Source organism: Astatotilapia calliptera, chromosome 3 (genome assembly GCF_964374335.1).
Source record: "Astatotilapia calliptera chromosome 3, fAstCal68.1, whole genome shotgun sequence".
Classification (NCBI taxonomy): domain Eukaryota; kingdom Metazoa; phylum Chordata; class Actinopteri; order Cichliformes; family Cichlidae; genus Astatotilapia; species Astatotilapia calliptera.
The window spans coordinates 70,082,799-70,103,233 of record NC_137424.1 but is presented as its reverse complement, the minus strand read 5'-3'; the positions used below and the strand labels follow the sequence as shown (position 1 = coordinate 70,103,233).

The 20,435-nt window shown below is 40.7% G+C and overlaps 1 protein-coding gene across 2 annotated transcripts in view; it reads right to left on the bottom strand.

Annotated features, from left to right (window-relative positions):
* Positions 1-15,920: 15,920 nt before the first annotated feature.
* LOC113018017 (protein NLRC3-like) overlaps positions 15,921-20,435 on the bottom strand; it is a 30,573-nt gene continuing 26,058 nt past the window's right edge. The window contains exons 11-13 of one of the 2 annotated variants that reach the window (XM_080299023.1): positions 17,283-17,329; positions 16,899-17,107; positions 15,921-16,740 (exon numbers count right to left, since the gene is read on the bottom strand). In XM_080299023.1, coding sequence (XP_080155149.1) covers positions 16,681-16,740; positions 16,899-17,107; positions 17,283-17,329 — 316 coding nt within the window. In that variant the 3' untranslated portion in view covers positions 15,921-16,680. Of the gene's footprint in view, positions 17,108-17,282; positions 17,330-20,435 lie in introns of both variants that reach the window. The other variant, XM_026161084.2, reaches the window with a different exon arrangement.

Sequence of the window (20,435 nt, the reverse complement as noted above, 5' to 3'; positions counted from 1 at the left end):
TTTCTTGCAAATTCAGCTCTGGTAAAATAAATATGTAATTTATTTATGTCCTCAATAACTTTACTGTTATTTGTATGTTCTGTGTTTGTTGAATAAACCCTTGTTGTCATGTGCGTTTCACATGTGGTTCTGTGGGTTTCACTAAAGTATCAGGTAGAAAATCTGAGTTGTTATTGTTTAGTTGTGGCTAACCGATACACTCCTCTCCTCAGTGCAGAAAGCAAAGAAAATAATCAAACTGCAACGTCAGACTAAAAACAACAGAAAAATCTTTCAGTGACCAAACTGCACACAAAAGCTTCACTACAAGATTTTTGTATTTGAGACTGAAGAGGGTTGTTTTTTGTTTTTTAAGCCAAATATGTAGAAAATTATGAAACTTACATTTTACAATTATGGTTCATGATATTATGTAAGTATAGAAGTGAATAAACCTGGTGCTGTCAGTAATAAATATTGTTTGACTGACTGATTTTTAATGTATTGTTCCTTCCACTGGGAAACATCCATCCATTCGCTTCCGCTTATCCTTTTCAGGGTCGCGGGGGGCGCTGGAGCCTATCCCAGCTGTCAAAGGGCGAGAGGCAGGGTACACCCTGGACAGTTCGCCAGTCTGTCGCAGGGCCAACACACAAGGACAGACAACCATTCACACTCACATTCACTCGCACATTCACACCTAGTGGCAATTTGGATTATCCAATTAACCTATCCCCACAAGCTGCATGTCTTTGGACGGTGGGAGGAAGCCGGAGTACCCGGAGGGAACCCACGCAAACACGGGGAGAACATGCAAACTCCACACAGAAAGACCCCGGCCTGATGGTGGAATTGAACTCAGGACCTTCTTGCTGTGCGGCAACAGTGCTAACCACTGGGAAACATTCAGTGTCAAAATATATAGTTTAAGATGAAAACAGAGATTATTTATTGTATTTAGTGTCTGATGAACTAAATACTCGTGAACATGTGACTTAGACAGGACTTCTTTCCTGATCACGTCTCCTGGACCAGCTCAGATATCCTCCTCTGACTGAAGCTTGAAATGAACGATTGGACTTTAATGTCTTCTGCCATCTACTGGTGAAGTTGGGTGTTACAGCACAGCAGCTGCTTTTTATACGACAACAGTTTAATTCTACAAAGCTGCTCAGACTTCTGCTTTACCTTCCTCTTGTGTTAGGGTCAGCACCGACCAATTTTAAATGCATAAAAAAATCACATTTGTTTATTGTATCAAGACTTTTTGACTTTGTCAGCAACCTCTATTTCTACAAAATAAAACAAAAACAAAATCTTTTCACTAAATTATAAAATGCTCTAGTTGAAATTATGACATTTGTGTTGTTAGGGTCAGTTTCGACCCAGTTATAATATGTGTACAAAGAAATAATTAGAGCCAAGACTGAAATCATAAGTGCACTGTCAGCTAAAACACTTATAGCCAGCTCCTCTCCTAATCATATGAGCTTTAGGGGATTCTTATTTTGCGTGGTTAGGGTTAGTATACCTGCATGAAAACAAAACTAACAAAGACGGGCATGTCAAGGCATGTGATGTGAATTCACTCATTTGAGTAACCATTTGACTTCCAGAGTGCACATTTACATTTTGCAGCTTACAAAAATGAGAAGAAGATTCACAGTGAGCCAAGTTCTGCATCATATTTTTGGTGAAAATGAAGGAGAGGACACAGAGCAGCATAGTGATTCAGATGGGCAGGTTTCTAAGGAGGAAGACAATGTGGACTATCATCCAGAAGACACAGACCCATCTGATCAGAGGTGGAGGTCGCTGGTGCTGAAGCTGCTCCTGCTGAAAGATTCAAGTCCAAAAATGGTAAGATCTCATGATGTACATGGCAGGGCAGCTGCTGCAAATGTCATCAAAATGACCCCTGGAATACAAGGTTTACTCTGACCAGAGTCAGTGACATGAAGACATGTTTTGAGCTATTTATGCCATTGTCACTAAAAAGGATCATCATTACTATGATGAACCTTGAAGGAAAAAAAAGTCCATGTAGAAAGATAGTTATGAGGAATACCTGGATGCTTTCATTGGTGTTCTTCTCCTTGCTGAGTGTACAGATGCTGCAATGAGGCCACTGATAGTCTATGGGACCCATTGTCAAGCAGGAGTATTTTCCAGAGAACAATGTCACTTCACACATTTCAAATGATATCAAGAGTCCTCGGATTTAACGACAGAGAGGCCAGAGCGAGTTTTAGTTGACCTCTCGGGTTCACTGTAGATTTACCCTCTGCAGTTTGTTTGCTGTGCACACAGTTTGAGAACAGAAACAGAAAAATTAATAATAGAGATTATAATAGCTCTACAAATCCACAAAGAAGAAGATGACACTGACCGTTACCTGGTTCCAGCACTTGGTCTGCTCTGGCATAGCCAGTTCCTGGCTGAGCCTGTGGGCTCTTTGTCACTGCAGCCCACTGTGGCTGCTGGGCTCTTCTCAGCTCTTTTCTAGGTGGGGGGTGTGACTGTACCTGCAGTGGTCCTCATTGAGCTCTCGGCGGGGCCTGGATCTCCTCCATGCCAGCTTTAAGTCCTGGGGGCAGGGCTATGGCTCCCCACACCCACTATGAAATGGTAATAGTGGCTGTAATTTGTATAGCGCTGTACTGGTCCCTACGGACCCCAAAAGTGCTTTACACATTCAGTCATCCACACATTCACACACTGGTGATGGCAAGCTACATTGTCAGCACAGCCACTCTGGGGCGCACTGACAGAGGCGAGGCTGTCGGACACTGGCGCCACCGGGCCCTCTGACCACCACCAGTAGGCAACGGGTGAAGTGTCTTGCCCAAGGACGGAGACGGGGCTCGAACCGGCAACCTTCCGATTACAAGGTGACCTCCCAACTCTTGAGCCACGATCACCCGATTGCACGATCTTAGATAGTTACATGAATAAACCTTATGAACACAAGCACACTCACCCACAGTAGTGTATAAAGAGGTGCTCACAAATGCACACTATTTTGGTTGGCCACTGCCTCTAAACATATGATGCATTATTGGTGCTGCTCAGTAACATTTTATGTTTATTATTTACTGTTACTTTTGCATAACTTGGTTGTTGCTGTGGTTTCTCTATTGTGTTGTTTTTTGCATGTTGTTTTCAGCAGGTGTTGAAACAGATTTGCAGTGTCTTTTTTCTCTATTCCTCTTCTCCTCTATTTTTCCCCTCTCCTCTTCCTTAACTTCTCTTTCCTTTTTTTCTCTTTCTTGTCCCCAGCCCTGTCTGCTCTGATTGTAATAAGTGAAAATAAATAAATCCTAATAAAAATCGAATAAGCTGTGAGAACCAAGTGGGCCAGTATAGCAAACGCTGTAATGATCCACTTGGGAAAGTAAATCTGTTGGTCATTTTTCTGGTCCTACAGACAATAATTGTGATTGCTACACTGCTGGATAGGACAGGTGGGAAAGAGGGGGGGGGGGGGGGGGGGGGGGGGGGAAATTACATGTCATTAAATGTGATACTGAAAATAATTTGAAGGACCTAAAGCTACCATGTAACCAGCAACTTGCTGGTGCTCAATTGCTGCACATTAACTTTTCTGTTGTTTGACCTGTAAGCTCAAAATAGCTGCTGGCTCTTCATATTAAATATATTCACCTATTCAGTGTATATTACAGCCCTAACCATAGGTCTACTATGAAATGAGAGTAATGGGTTATGGAGCTGTGTTGTGCTTAATGTTAGTTTTATGTGTGTTTCTTCACTTATTCTTTTAGTTTCCTGCCTGGGGAATACGTTTTATATGTGAGTCTCTTTTGAATGTATTTCTAAATAACTCGTGAATAAACCCAGTTGTAATGTTACAGGAGTGCATTCTGACTCGAATTAGAATGTGTTCGTTTTGTGAATGGAGAGAAATATAAATGTTGTTACACTTGATTTTAATCTGTTGCTAAGCTTTGCTGGAAATGCAGCTACTGTAACACAGCACACACACCACGAATAACTCTTCAGTTAATTATTTTTGCTTTGATCTTTTTACAAACTGAGGTCATTTCCACTTCTCTGTTATTAGGCTGTGGGAAAAGAAGCTTCAGTGTTTAAATGGATCCACCTGCTCCTCCATGAACAATCAGTCAGCTATGAAACTTCAAGGGGCAGAAAGTAAAAAGAGCAAAAACGTCTTTGCATATTAAATTAAAAACTTAAATGGACATTTACACAGATGGATCAACAGATGTATGGTCATGTTAGAATATCATTTGCGTTACTGAATAACAGAATCAAAAGAGTTGCAGATCATTTGGCACACAGAGAAATTGCAGTGATATTAATGACCGTCCCACAAACAGGGAACTTGCAGGATAGAAAAAGTTCAGTGCTCACTAGTTTACATAACGTAATTTAACTTACTAGGTTAAACATTTGACCAGTTGAACAGATTTACTCAATGAACTCTTCTACAGTATTCTTTCCTGGTAAATAAGGAGAAGGTATTTAATATTATTTGGGTAGCTCTACATGTTGGTATCAGGAGAAAGGACATGGTGCTAAACAACCATTTAAACAGGACAGGGTGGAGGCGGACATGGCAAGGTGGACCCTGGTGTGGAGCAGGGAAATTATTTTACTGCTATTGTTAAATAATTGTCATCAGTACCATTGCATTAAGAATATAATCTGCAGCATGGATATTGCATTCAGAGGTTTAAACAGTGTCTCTTTCAGAAAGACTGAGTTGCAGGCTGACAGGAAGTTGTATGCAGAAGTGGAAGTTATTTTGAGCCGCGGGCTAAGACGAGGCTTTAACAATGTAACAGATAGCTTTAAGAAGGCCTTAAGCAGTTATGACTATTTCATACACAATGCATATCTGTGCTTATTAAAGAGTTGGAGCTCGGTCAATTAATTGGGGGTCGGAAGCTTTGTTCGGCGCGATGTTCGGACAATCTATTGTGCAAGTGACTTGGAGCCATAGAAGGAATCGCAATACATGCTTACAAAACACTTATATCAGGTCATTTTATATTACGGTAAGGTTTAAGTAGAGGTTCTTGATTAAAACATTTATTTAGTAGAAGACATACACATAGTCTCAGTGAGCCTCTGGTCTGGTAAAAGGTCAGAAGTGCAACAGGTGAATTGAGAAAGAGCATTTGAGGACGAGACACAGACAGTAGGTGAAGAGGTGACACAAAGAGCATGTGAGGTCAACACATACACACACATTAGTTAAATTTATTTAGAGGAACCGTCCTTGTTGTCTAGACAAGAAAGAGGAACAATTCACTTTAAGATAAGAACGGAAAGTACCACGCCATGAAAATAGAAGATGATTTTCTAGGTGAAAAGTCATGATGATGTTGATCTGATCTATGTATAAAATGTACCGGTGACGCATGAAGGGGCGTCAGTAAACAAACCCTGATGCTATAAAATATCTGTTCATGCTTTGATTAAGTCGAGGACTACTGGCTATGAGGTGCCGTAAGGGACATTATTACTGAAACGCTCTCACACACACAACTGAAACGCTCTCACACACACTACTGAAATTTTAGCTCTCACACACACTACTGAAACGCTCTCACACACACTACTGAAATTTTAGCTCTCACGCACACAACTAAAACGCTCTCACACACACAACTGAAACGCTCTCACACACACTACTGAAATTTTAGCTCTCACACACACAACTGAAACGCTCTCACACACACTACTGAAACGCTCTCACACACACTACTGAAACGCTCTCACACACACAACTGAAATGCTCTCACACACACTACTGAAACGCTCTCACACACACAACTGAAACGCTCTCACACACACTACTGAAATTTTAGCTCTCACACACACTACTGAAACGCTCTCACACACACTACTGAAACGCTCTCACACACTACTGAAATTTTAGCTCTCACACACACTACTGAAACGCTCTCACACACACAAGTGAAACGCTCTCACACACACTACTGAAATTTTAGCTCTCACACACACTACTGAAACGCTCTCACACACACTATTGAAACGCTCTCACACACACTACTGAAATGCTCTCACACACACTACTGAAACGCTCTCACACACACTACTGAAACACTCTCACACACACTACTGAAATTTTAGCTCTCACACACACTACTGAAACGCTCTCACACACACTACTGAAACGCTCTCACACACACTACTGAAACGCTCTCACACACACTACTGAAATTTTAGCTCTCACACACACTACTGAAACGCTCTCACACACACTACTGAAACGCTCTCACACACACTACTGAAATTTTAGCTCTCACACACACTACTGAAACGCTCTCACACACACTACTGAAACGCTCTCACACACACTACTGAAATTTTAGCTCTCACACACACAACTGAAACGCTCTCACACACACAACTGAAACGCTCTCACACACACTACTGAAATTTTAGCTCTCACACACACTACTGAAACGCTCTCACACACACTACTGAAACGCTCTCACACACACTACTGAAATTTTAGCTCTCACACACACTACTGAAACGCTCTCACACACACTACTGAAACGCTCTCACACACTACTGAAATTTTAGCTCTCACACACACTACTGAAACGCTCTCACACACACAACTGAAACGCTCTCACACACACTACTGAAATTTTAGCTCTCACACACACTACTGAAACGCTCTCACACACACTACTGAAACGCTCTCACACACACTACTGAAACGCTCTCACACACACTACTGAAACGCTCTCACACACACTACTGAAATTTTAGCTCTCACACACACTACTGAAACGCTCTCACACACACTACTGAAACGCTCTCACACACACTACTGAAACGCTCTCACACACACTACTGAAATTTTAGCTCTCACACACACAACTGAAACGCTCTCACACACACTACTGAAACGCTCTCACACACACTACTGAAATTTTAGCTCTCACACACACTACTGAAACGCTCTCACACACACTACTGAAACGCTCTCACACACACTACTGAAATTTTAGCTCTCACACACACAACTGAAACGCTCTCACACACACTACTGAAATTTTAGCTCTCACACACACTACTGAAACGCTCTCACACACACTACTGAAACGCTCTCACACACACTACTGAAACGCTCTCACACACACTACTGAAACGCTCTCACACACACTACTGAAATTTTAGCTCTCACACACACAACTGAAACGCTCTCACACACACTACTGAAACGCTCTCACACACACTACTGAAATTTTAGCTCTCACACACACTACTGAAACGCTCTCACACACACTACTGAAACGCTCTCACACACACTACTGAAATTTTAGCTCTCACACACACAACTGAAACGCTCTCACACACACTACTGAAATTTTAGCTCTCACACACACTACTGAAACGCTCTCACACACACTACTGAAACGCTCTCACACACACTACTGAAACGCTCTCACACACACTACTGAAATTTTAGCTCTCACACACACTACTGAAACGCTCTCACACACACTACTGAAACGCTCTCACACACTACTGAAATTTTAGCTCTCACACACACTACTGAAACGCTCTCACACACACTACTGAAACGCTCTCACACACACTACTGAAATTTTAGCTCTCACACACACTACTGAAACGCTCTCACACACACAACTGAAACGCTCTCACACACACTACTGAAACGCTCTCACACACACTACTGAAACGCTCTCACACACACTACTGAAATTTTAGCTCTCACACACACTACTGAAACGCTCTCACACACACAACTGAAACGCTCTCACACACACTACTGAAATTTTAGCTCTCACACACACTACTGAAACGCTCTCACACACACTACTGAAACGCTCTCACACACACTACTGAAAAACCAAGTAATTTCAGTTGAACAGGAAGGCATTTCAGTTGAACAGGAAGGTGTTTCAGTTAAACAGGAAGGCATTTCAGTTGAACAGGAAGGCATTTCAGTTAAACAGGAAGGCATTTCAGTTAAACAGGAAGGCATTTCAGTTGAACAGGAAGGCATTTCAGTTAAACAGGAAGTTAATTCTTGACAAGGAAACTGAAGGAAAAAGTGTTAGATTTCAAACAAACCACTACACAGATGTCTACTCAGCAACCTGTTAGTTAGGGGTGGGTTTTTATAATCAATTTATTGATTAAAATCGATTCTGGCTTGCATAACGTGAAATCGATTCATTAAAATCCTGAATCGATTTTTTAATATAAATTTATTTTACCCGAAATGCCAGAATCTCTGGTGAAACCTCACAAAATTTCAACAACCACCAAACAGCTAAGACAGTAAATGAGAGCAGGTACACGGCTTCTGCACAAAGACGTAAACACACAGCGCGGACCCGCGGATCAGAATCAGTGAGATGTCGCCTTTCTCACCCGACAGCACGGACACGGTCGGGGCTGAAAGCCGACAGCTCGCTGACTCTGATCTGTCGGCAGGTCCGCGCTTTGTTTTCACGCCGTTTTTGCGCCGATTCTAAAGCTGTTAGTTTGATCTCTCTCCAAACAATATTGACTGAACCAGCAGCAAAAGAAGATCCAAACTGCGCTTCACATAAACATCGTCATGAATTCCCTCACTGTTTTGCTTCCACCACGATAAAATCGCACGTCATGCACAGCCCTCTCTCTCTCTTTCTCTCTCTCTGTACTTCAAGAACAGTTTCCCATCTAAAAATCTGTTTTCTGTATTATTCGCTTGCTTGTTATGCACAAGTCTACTGTTGTTTACAGCGCAGTCGGCCGCTGTTTTTTTTTTTTTTTCATTTTACATACTTCCGAAAAGAAAACCTAATTTCTGCCGTTCAATACTGAATAAATTTAAACTTTTTAAAATTATGCAAAATGCAAAACGTTAGCCGTGTCTCTAATAAAACCGCTGTAACGTCAGAGGTAACGTTCATATGTTGATTAATGGTTTTCTTTCGTTTTTGATGTACTGCAGAATATTTTTTATAAAATCCCAGGCCAGGAAAACCACCTTCATGTTTTTATGTGTTTTATCTTCAGCTACTTTGACACAAAGGCATCTGCTGTGATGCTCACACCTTTGATAAAGTCTTGCGTGTGTCAGCTTCCTTTTTTTAAATACAAAAATATGTAAATGTACTGATCTGAATTATAATATTTCTGACTGTCAAAATTCCCCATAATCAAATCGAATTGAATTGAATCAAATCGTGGAACAAATCGATTCTGGACCTTAGTGAGACAGCTGCATTACTTAACAATATATTAGCCTCAGCATAAGTCAAAATTTAGAATAGCGGGAGACGTGCATTATCCTGGTTATTTTTTTGGCATATGTGCTTTTTGTCTTTTTTTAGCAAAGAAAAATATCTTAAAATCATCAATAAAACCAGGGAGAGAAGGCTTAGCGTTCCTCCATTTAGCACAATGGATATGATATTTACTCAAAAGTATGATGATGTTAATAATGTCTGAGACATCCAATGCTAGATGATCCATATAAAAAAAATTATGATGTAATTCAAACAGTGGCACATCATTAATATTTAGGGAAATCCAATTTTTTAAGTTGCACCAAATACATTGTCTGATAGGGCATAGGGAAAAAAAAGATGTTCTAGGGTTTCATTTTCATCAGTACAAAAAGAACACTGATCCACCTCAAAGCCAAATCTCTTTTTTTAGAAATTCTGCCACAGTATTAGTTTTGTTTAAAGTGTGTTTCTTTAACTTTAGGTAGAATAGGCTATTTCATAAATTTTTAGTATGCTTTATCCAGTGTATATGAAATAACTAAATTAGAACCATGCCATGTAACCATTCTGTTGTAACTATGAAATATTTTGTCTTTGAAGAAACTACTAACAAATTTCTTATTGCATTTTTATCAAACAGCTGACATTGCCCTAGCAATAAATTTGGGAGCACTGATGAGAAATTATTGTATATCATAAAAATTTTAATCAAATGAAGCAGAGGCAGTGGGACCAGTTCACAAAATTTGTTATATTCTCTTTGAGAACAGTTTAGACAATATTTTTCTGAAAAGTCTGTGTAACTTAGAATGACACCGTTATCATCCAACAAATCTGTTATGAATATAATATTTTTGTTCAAACCAGTCACTCTTGAAAATTGATTTTTGATTAAGTGTTATTACCCTATTATTCCATAAGGTTGAATTATGGGGAGAAGTTGTGGGTAAATCTCATTTTCCCAAAAATGCAACGTCTGTTTTATAAAGTTTGATACCTTTATGGGGATTTTATTTGCCGCAAAATCACATTTCGAATAAATTCTAATCCTGTATACTATTTTATTAAACAAGAATCATGGGATGTGGAGCTAAGTAGAGTCTGGCTGTGACAGACAAGATTTTAACCATTTAATTCTAAGGGTGCCAACCATAAATTCCAATTCTGGAGTTTTGATACCACCTTTATTGTATCCCTTCACAAGCTGAGATCTTTCTATGTAATGGGTTTTATTCCTCCACAAAAATTCGAACACATTTCTATTTATGGTTTTCATGGTATTTATCGTTTTTTTATTTTTATATTGTTTACGTGGCGCAAAAAAGGTTGGGGACTGCTGTACTAGCAGGTTGCTGAGTAGAAATCCTTGTAGTGTTTTGAAATATACCACTTTTTCCATCAGTTTCCTTGTCAGGAAACAACTTCCTGTTCAGCAGAAATGCCTCTGGTTTCAGTGGTGTGTGTGAGAGCGTTTCAGTAGTGTGTGTGAGAGCGTTTCAGTTGTGTGTGTGAGAGCGTTTCAGTAGTGTGCGTGAGAGCTAAAATTTCAGTAGTGTGTGTGAGAGCGTTTCAGTAGTGTGTGTGAGAGCGTTTCAGTAGTGTGTGTGAGAGCATTTCAGTTGTGTGTGTGAGAGCTAAAATTTCAGTAGTGTGTGTGAGAGCGTTTCAGTAGTGTGTGTGAGAGCGTTTCAGTAGTGTGTGTGAGAGCGTTTCAGTTGTGTGTGTGAGAGCGTTTCAGTAGTGTGCGTGAGAGCTAAAATTTCAGTAGTGTGTGTGAGAGCGTTTCAGTAGTGTGTGTGAGAGCGTTTCAGTAGTGTGTGTGAGAGCATTTCAGTTGTGTGTGTGAGAGCTAAAATTTCAGTAGTGTGTGTGAGAGCGTTTCAGTAGTGTGTGTGAGAGCTAAAATTTCAGTAGTGTGTGTGAGAGCGTTTCAGTAGTGTGTGTGAGAGCGTTTCAGCAGTGTGTGTGAGAGCGTTTCAGTAGTGTGTGTGAGAGCTAAAATTTCAGTAGTGTGTGTGAGAGCGTTTCAGTAGTGTGTGTGAGAGCTAAAATTTCAGTAGTGTGTGTGAGAGCGTTTCAGTAGTGTGTGTGAGAGCTAAAATTTCAGTAGTGTGTGTGAGAGCGTTTCAGTAGTGTGTGTGAGAGCGTTTCAGTAGTGTGTGTGAGAGCTAAAATTTCAGTAGTGTGTGTGAGAGCGTTTCAGTAGTGTGTGTGAGAGCGTTTCAGTAGTGTGTGTGAGAGCGTTTCAGTAGTGTGTGTGAGAGCGTTTCAGTAGTGTGTGTGAGAGCGTTTCAGTAGTGTGTGTGAGAGCTAAAATTTCAGTAGTGTGTGTGAGAGCGTTTCAGTTGTGTGTGTGAGAGCGTTTCAGTAATAATGTCCCTTACGGCACCTCATAACTGGCTGTCTGCGTACAGAGTGTCTTCCCACACGTGTGTTCATTAAAATCATCGTTTGACTTCACCCGGCCGGATCGGTGTGGTTATTCTTCGATCACCTCTTGTACCCTTCCTCAATTTGAACCTTAACACTGGCTAATAGGCCAACAGACAGCTTAAACTTTGTTTGACAGAGCAGATAGAGCGTAAGACACCCCTGAAGACTTTAACTCCCAGAAAGCTTAAAAGTTAACCAAACACGTCTAGACTAGCTGTACAGTACTTGAACAGAAAGCATGCTTTGGACAGACAGTTTGTGATGTATTCACAATAAATAGAATCAGGTCGCTGTTCCACCAGGAAGTAGGTTTAGCTTACAAATCTGAGTTTGTTTACCCTGATGGTAAATGCTACAGGGCTGTGTGGGTGTATACCAGCAGTGCTGCTTTCTTTTTCTGTGCTCTCTCTCCAGGAGTTGCTCATTGCTACTGCTTGTTTCCCCACTCTACAGTTGGTCTTAATCACGATACACATTATAAAGGCTAATCGATTGGGAGGTTATGGTTGGTTGTCTGTTTGCTGCTTTCTTCCACCACTTTCTAGCTTGTGAGACCCAGCCCAAATAATGGAGAGCCCCAGTGGTGTGTTTTAAGTTTATTATTTTGGAAGCAGAGTGGAGTTTTGCTGCTGCAGTATTCTTCTAAACAATAGGTGTCACCACAAATTTTTTTCTACAAATTCTACAAAGTTGTCAAACACCTCTGTTTGTCTGTCTGTATATCTCTGAGCTTCTGTGCAAGATTATCAACCCCAAAACCCTACACGATCATAGACTCTTGCCTAGAAACCCGGCTGTGGGGTGCAATGCACCTAGTTATAAAAATCAAGACATGCATGACCGGCCAACGTGCCACAAAAACTGTGTCTCACAAAGCATGATTTGATGTGAAAATCCTCACACACCTGCTACATAAGCGACCCAGTGAGCATACAAATGGCCTAGGAGTTTGGAAAAGCTGCAGCAGAGTACTGCTTGAAAAAAAAATTCCAACATTTCTGAATGTTGTTGTTCAGCATGAGGTTAGTAGTGGTCCTGCTGCTGTCTACGTATTGTGCAGATCACATGAACAATAGTAGCAGCATATATGGCAGAAACCATCAAGCCAAGTATCAGCTGGTAAAAGAAATCCTCCATCCCTCCACCCTTCTTCCTTCCATCCTCTGTGTCTCCTCCTGTCTGAGCTGCAGGTGAGAAACAGGTGTGAGGTGTCAGCTGTCAGGTAGGTGATGAGTGAAGAACAGAACAGAATCCATTTCCTCTTCAAACTGCTGTCAGACATTATCTACTGCACTCTGATCACATCACTCAGACCAGCTGCTTTCTACAAAGTCTCATCAACAACATCTTTAGAAACAAACATCAACAACCAGGAAGCAGCTTCACCTCTGATCACACACACACTCAACTCTACTCACTCACCTGGATCAACAATCAGGTCGATGCTGTTGATGAGCTTCATACTGTCTAGCTCGTTCTTGACACGACACTCGTATGTTCCAGTGTCATTAATCGTCACATCCTTCAGAATCAAAGACACGTCTCCATCCTTCATCTGTCTGTCCCAGGTCAGCTCTGCTCCACTCTAAAATAATAATGGTGTTGTTGTTTGGAGCACGACATATCAGAGTGGCGTTCTGTCCAGACTCTGCTGTGATGGTTTTCTGGTCTGAAAGAGGAAACAACACAGAGCAGAGAGATTAAAAGTACAAATGTTCACATATATAGCAGCTGATCTGAGTGAGGAAGAGACTGCTGAGCTCTCCTGAACTGGACCAAATGGAGCACATTATTTGGCAGACTGGCCATCACCCAGTTTATTTGGAGGGAAAATCCTCCAAGACAATGCTAAACTGTATCTATAGTAAAAGACCCACTTTGTAGTAAAAGCCATGCGGGTGCTGAACTGACCTGCCTGCAGTCCAGATGTTTTACCAGTTGCTATCGTTTAGTACACCATTAAACAGCAAATATGACAAAGGAGACCTGGAGAAGAACAGGGCAGCTTCGTTCACCAAAAAATCCAGAAACTAGTCTGGAGGTACATCTTTCGCCATCTTACAATGCTGGGATTGCAGCCATTCCCCAACTCTCTGTGAATGGTACGCATGGCCATTCGAGAATCTGTGTCTTTGATTAGTAGTCGTTGATCAATGGTCATAAGAATTTGCATACTAACAATCATGGAACTAACCCCCCCAGCACATTATTCATTCAGTGGTGCTAGTTTCCTTTGCTGTGCAAATGTACTGTTTATAAGGTTGGGGAAACCTGCAGTTAGCTGAGACTGGAAAAGTCACTGGCAGATTCAATCTGAGCAATTCAAATTTAACTTATTCAAGTTCAGTTTTTGCAAGTTTGACTCTCATCATCCACTGGAGCACAAACTGGGTGTCATCAGGACGCTACAACACAGAGTGAACACCATTCCCACTGACACAGCAGCCAGGGAAGCAGAAGAACATCACAACAAGAAGGCCCTGAGTAAATGTGGTTATCCCAGCTGGACTTTTGTCAAAGCTGGAAAGGTGCCTAAAGAAATCTCAATTCGATCCAGGAGAGAAGGACAACCGCCTGCTCAGCGAAAACCTGTAGTGATCCCGTATGTGTCAGGAGTATCGGAACAATTGAGACAATATTTTTCTAAACACCGGGTCTCTGTGGCTTTTAAACCCCAAAAAACGCTGCACCAAAAATTGGTCCACCCCAATGATCAGAGTAAACAGAGTAACATAGTGTACGCTGTTAAGTGCCAGGAGGATTGCCAGGATTTATACATCAGGGAAACCAAACAATCTCTGGGTAAGATGATGGCACAACACAGAAGAGCTACCTCATCAGGCCAGGACTCTGAAGTCTATTTACGCTTACAGCCCAGTGGACTCTCTTTAGATTAATCATTAACCTGCAGTAGGTTTCTGCTCCGACTCTGACACCTTGAACAAACCTAGAGAACAAACATAATGTGGGCGTAGGCTTCAGCACTGTGAACATTAAACACTTCACACCATAAAAGAGTCTCAAGTTCTAACGTACCGGACAAAGATCAGCTTCCATATTCTGATATGACTTTAGATTAATAACTAACCTGTAGCCGGTTTCTGCGCCAACTCTAACTCCCTGTATAAATTCTGGTGGCTGTGACAGCTGCTAGTAGAAGAGTTTGTTTTTAGGTGGTGGAGATGTTCTTAGAAGGAGTGCGTAATCAGCTCTTTGTGTAGACGCTAAAAGCTTTGAGCTTAAAACTCTCTGCTCATCACAGATGTTCAGGCTTCATGTGGACATGAATCAAAGTGAAAGCAGAGAAACTGGAATGAATCAGGTGTTGTAGAAGATGGGGAAACAGGTTGGAGAGAGGATGCTGGTCCTTCTTTGAGCCTGACATCAAACATATCATGTTGTTCACGTGCTGTCAGTGTGGCAATAAACCATAGGAACAAAGATGCTCAAAAGTTATTTGCAAAGAAAGTAAGAAAATGAGTGAAATCAGTCCAAAGTAACAGAGTGAAGAGCAGCAGATGAAGCACAAAGAGCTCCTCCGTCATAGAGGCAGACTTGTCTCAGTGTGGGGGGTCATGTTTCATTTGTCAAGCTTCAATAAACTGGAGGAGAAAAAGGTGTGCTCCCTATGGAGCACAACTTATGGTCCATTCATTGTTTTGACACAAAGAGAGAAAATGTAAGGGAACAGTCACAGCACTTTGAATAGCTTGACTTAACAAAAAAAATCAGCTGGTAAAACAAATATATGAAAATGCTTGTTGTACAGTCGAGTTGGTGTAATAGAAAAAGAAGCAGGAGGTTTAGCTGGCAGAGGTTTTTAAATAAGAATCATTGAATTGAAACAAAGAGTTTGATTCGTGTGAAAGGTAACTGTAATCCTATCAGAGCTTTCATAAAGATGGAGTTTCTCCAAGCATTAGGAACTAATGTCTGAACAAAAATTATCCATGATTGATTCTATATTAGTGTTTCTGTATACAAGATATTACTGTCCAACACAAAAGTCAGAAGCTGGACACTCACACCATGTGAATGCTGCTGTTACACTGTCAACACACCACCGGCATGTTTTTGTCACTTCACCACAACTCATATTAGGACAGACTGTCAGAGGTTCACTGCCAAAATTACAGCATGAAAAAAAACAGACATAGAAAAAAATACAAGAAAAAAAGCAAGTCTGTGCAATATTTGTGTAAGATACATTTGTAGCATATGAACACAACACTGTGAGAAACTAACCAAGTTTATTTCATATTAAAATGACAAACACAAATAAAAGAATTGATCCATAAAAGCCGATATTCATTATTTAGCTCATCAATTCAGCACAGTGGACAAACTCTTTAACCAAACAATGTGATACAGAACATATGCGATGCTTTGCTGTTTATTAGATAAGCCACAGGCAATACGATATCTCAATACAATCATATTCTGGTTAGAACAGCATTCAAAACTATTGATCCAATATTTTCAGCTTACATGGCTGAAACATTTTCAAATGCTAAGCTTCCAACAATGAGTGAAACAGTGAAAGCATGTGGAGAGTTTGGAAAAATCCCATTAAGAAAGAGAAATCAAACATTTGGATTCATTTTAATGAGCTCAGACTTGTTAAAAATGCAGAGGAGCTGCTTCTGTAACTTCAGAGAAACACAACATACTGATATTGACTGTGAATCATAGAGTGGAAAAAGACAGAAAAAAAAAACATGTGGATCCTAGAATAATCGTAGCTTCTATCTTTAAAGGAAGAGGAAGAGGTTTACATGGGATCATTTAGAACAGTTTAAAACATCAACTGATTGAATTTGTGAATCTGTACAGACTAAACCATCAGCTGAACAGTCAGAGTGTTTCTCTAACAGGAGGACACTCTTTACACTCAACTCAGCGCAGAGTCACTGACGAACCAGGCCAAAACCCCAATCCAGGATAAAGAGTTTCAGTAAATGTGGTGTTGAAGGTGTGGAGGTGGATCAGAGTGTCAAAGGAGACTCTGTAGAAGGACAAAGTGCCAGCCGGATAGTCCACATACACCGCTACTCTGTTAGAGACAGAGGAGGAGGAGGAGAGGGGTGTTTTTCTGTTATTGTAACAGATAGAATAAGGTCCATCATCAGTGCAGTACAGACTCCAGGACTGATCATTCCATCCAAACACACAGTCACCACCTCCTTTCTTTCTGATTCTTCTGTAACTCACTGATACATAAACGTCTCCTCTCCACTCGACCTCCCAGTAACAGCGACCAGTCAGACCATTTTTACACAGCAGCTGAGGACAAATATCAAATCTGTCTGGATGATCAGGATATGACTGAATCTCCATAATCCATGTCACCTTCCTGTTGTTGTCAGACAGTTTGAGGTTTGTGTGTACTGTGTTTGTGTCGATTGTGAGTTGACAGGAATCTGATGGAGAGAACAAACACAATCCAGCTGCAGTTATTGATCCATCATCTGTTCATTGATTGACACTTTGATGATGACTCTTGACATCGGAGATGTGAATCAATGATGTGACAGTTTGAAGATGGTTGAATGTGTGCTGCTTTGTTTTCATGAATCACATTAAAAACACACTTACACTTCCTCAGACCTGGTCTCAACCATCGGCCTCCAGCAGGCTCCACCCTGAAAAGAGGAGGGGGGTCAGACCAGCACACTCTTTCAGCATGAACACATGGACATTACATGGCTGTCATACACATACTGTTAGACATGCACACATAGACATTACACAAACTCATACACAAACTATTAGACACTGATAAAGGAACAGTCCAAGATTTTCACAAATACACTTCAATCCATAAGTGGATCAAACTGCTGATGATTTGGACTGATCCTGGATCTGTCAGTACACCACTGAATTGAATGAAATATGACTGATTCAAACTGTGACCTTCATTATTTTTATATTCCTCTTCTGTTTAGCTGGAAAGGACACCTCCCTGCCTTTGCTGCCAACTGTTTTTTTCTCCTCTTGGTGTTTGTGTGGTTACTGCACATGATGGCTGACTTCTGAGTGAGTCCAGCATTCCAATGCAGCATAACGCAGTGCACAAGAGACAGTATACAAAGTTAACAGCAGGAAGGACACAAACTGTGTCACATGCTGTTAATTGTCACAGTTTAATAGAGATTAACATCATAAATTCATTGTGTAAACTTATTGCAAATTAAAGGACAAAAGACAGAAATAAAATATGTTTGAAAACCTCAATATAATTATGAATTAAAACCACTAAAGTGTGTTATTTTAGCTGTTAAAATTGTATATAGTGTAGGAATGTTTAGCTTATTTTAGAGTTTAGAAATATGTTATTGTAGAATATAGAACTATTGTAGAGATACTGTGTGTAGAGTAATAAAGGCCTCACTCTTTTGTGAAGTTAGGAGTAGATTTTAGAAGGCTTCTCCCCCACTGAGTGGAAATTCCCCAGAGGATGCAAGGTAGGGGTTTATGACCTCTAGGGAGTCATCTACCCCCACAGTGTTTTAACTGTTACACACACACATCCACACGCACACTCACTCATGTGCACTCACACATACACACAGGTATGCGCACACACTCACTCACGAGCACTCACATAGACACGTGGGAACGTGCACATGTAGGCATTCACGTGCTCGTGCACATACACACAGACAGAGTTTGCAGCACACCGTAGAGGGGGTTTTATGATGGGGTCACTTCTATAAAGCTGACTGTAACCAACAAAGGAGTGAAGATTTTTGCAGAGGGACACCGGCCTCGTCTTCCCTTCTAGAAGTGCATGCTTAAATGAAGAAGAATGAAGATGAATAAAGATAAATAAAGATTTTGTAAAAATGACTACTGAGTCCGGTGCCATCTCTGGATGCTCGAGGAATAAAAAGAACCGGGGTAAAACTGATTTCTCAACAATAGAAACACAACAAAAGAACTTGAGCTGAACTCATGTAACCATGGAAATGCTTTTCCTCAGATGAAGCTACAGCCAATGATGGTTAAGGAGCTGAGTCATGTGAATATTATCTGATTTTTTGAATCTCCTTTCTTTCATCCTTTCTCTCCGTCTCTTTGTGTGACAGGCCATAGTCTTGCCCCCTCACGACTATCTAAAAGCAAGCTAACATTACTATGCTAATGTTACTGCTATGGAAAAAAAAAATCACTCTCAGTTTAATTGTATATTTTGTACTTGTAAATCAGGATTTGTATGTGTAAAAAGAATTTGTGTGTGCGTAAAAAAAGTTTTGTATGTGTAAAAAGAATTTGTGTGTGTGCTTAAAAAAGATTTGTGTGAAACTCTGCTCTCAAGTTTCAAGTTACAAGTACGAATTTTGACCCAATTTTTCTTCCTTTCAGCTGATTGGTCAATGTCATGTCAATCACAAATTTAACAATCCAGTCAGAGAACAGATGGGTGTGGCTGTCAGAGGGGCGCTTTTTTGAACTGCAGGTCCTTGAAGGGTAATAGAGATTGACAGACCACGTGACTTTCGCGCATTGCATGCCGGGTACTAGTGGCAAAACAATCAAAGCAATGCATCAAACGCAAGCATTTGCAGCACTGCAAAACGTTCATTCTCCGGTTCCAATATCTTCTTGCTTTTTCTTTGCCCCCCAAAAAAGGTATGTACAAAACGAAGGAGAACAATGCCGGACCGTACAAAGACAGACTCGACGAAAAGTCAAAGAAAAGATACGAGAAAAAAAATCAAAGGAGTGAAAGGGTCAGACCCTTACGAGCACACAGAGTGGGCAAAAGATGTTAGCGTGCTGCCCAACTTTCACCACGCTCATATTTATAATTATACGGTTCTTGGAGTGAGTGCCTACACTCATGAAGTTTTTAGTAACTTCAGGTCACTGCAACAAGCCCAGGTACAGTTTACTGACGGATGGGTACAAGACCTTGAAATGCACCGTGTAGAACGAAAGACCATCGCACGAACAAAGGTAAGTTTACCAGTCTCACAAATCGTCTTCATAAATACACATTCATTAACCGTTTATTAATATGACCCTTGAGCTCAACGGTAATTAATTAGTAGTGGAAATAATTTCTGGAACGCATTTCAGTAATGTAGCAGTGACAATAATATTGTATGCTGTAATTGTACTGGGCAATTAGTGATAAAAAAAAAAGTTTTATCCTGTGAATAAAAGTATATGTTTTTGTCAATGTACCATGGTAATAACAGAAGCGAAACGCAATATTGTGTCAGGACAATTCACTATTTATGCACAATAAATAAAGGAGCATAGCGCGACAATTTCTGTTCAGCGCCAGACTTGCTTGTAACCTATATCACCAATTATGTTATGAAAAATGACATATTAACTACTACAAAACACTGACCTTTGTGGGAATGCTTGGAGCAGACAAACATGTGAGCTGGAGTGTTCTGGGATGTTATATTTGGTCTTCGAATGGCTGCAATCCAGGCCATCCATCGGCTCTTTGTTACTTCGGAAACATGGCTTGAACAATTTCTCAGAGATCAGCAAGTCATGATCCACTGTGTCGAATGCAGTGCAGCAGTCATGTCCAGTAAGATAAGCACTGCATATTTACCACAGCGTATCGCTACCAGAATGTTGTTCATAACTTTTACGAGGGCTGTCTCCATACTGTGAAATGGCTTAAAGCCAGACTGAAAGATTTCATACAATTTAAACTCATTCAAATTGTCCATCAACTGAGTATAGACAATCATTTCCAGGATCTTACTGAGAACGGGAAGC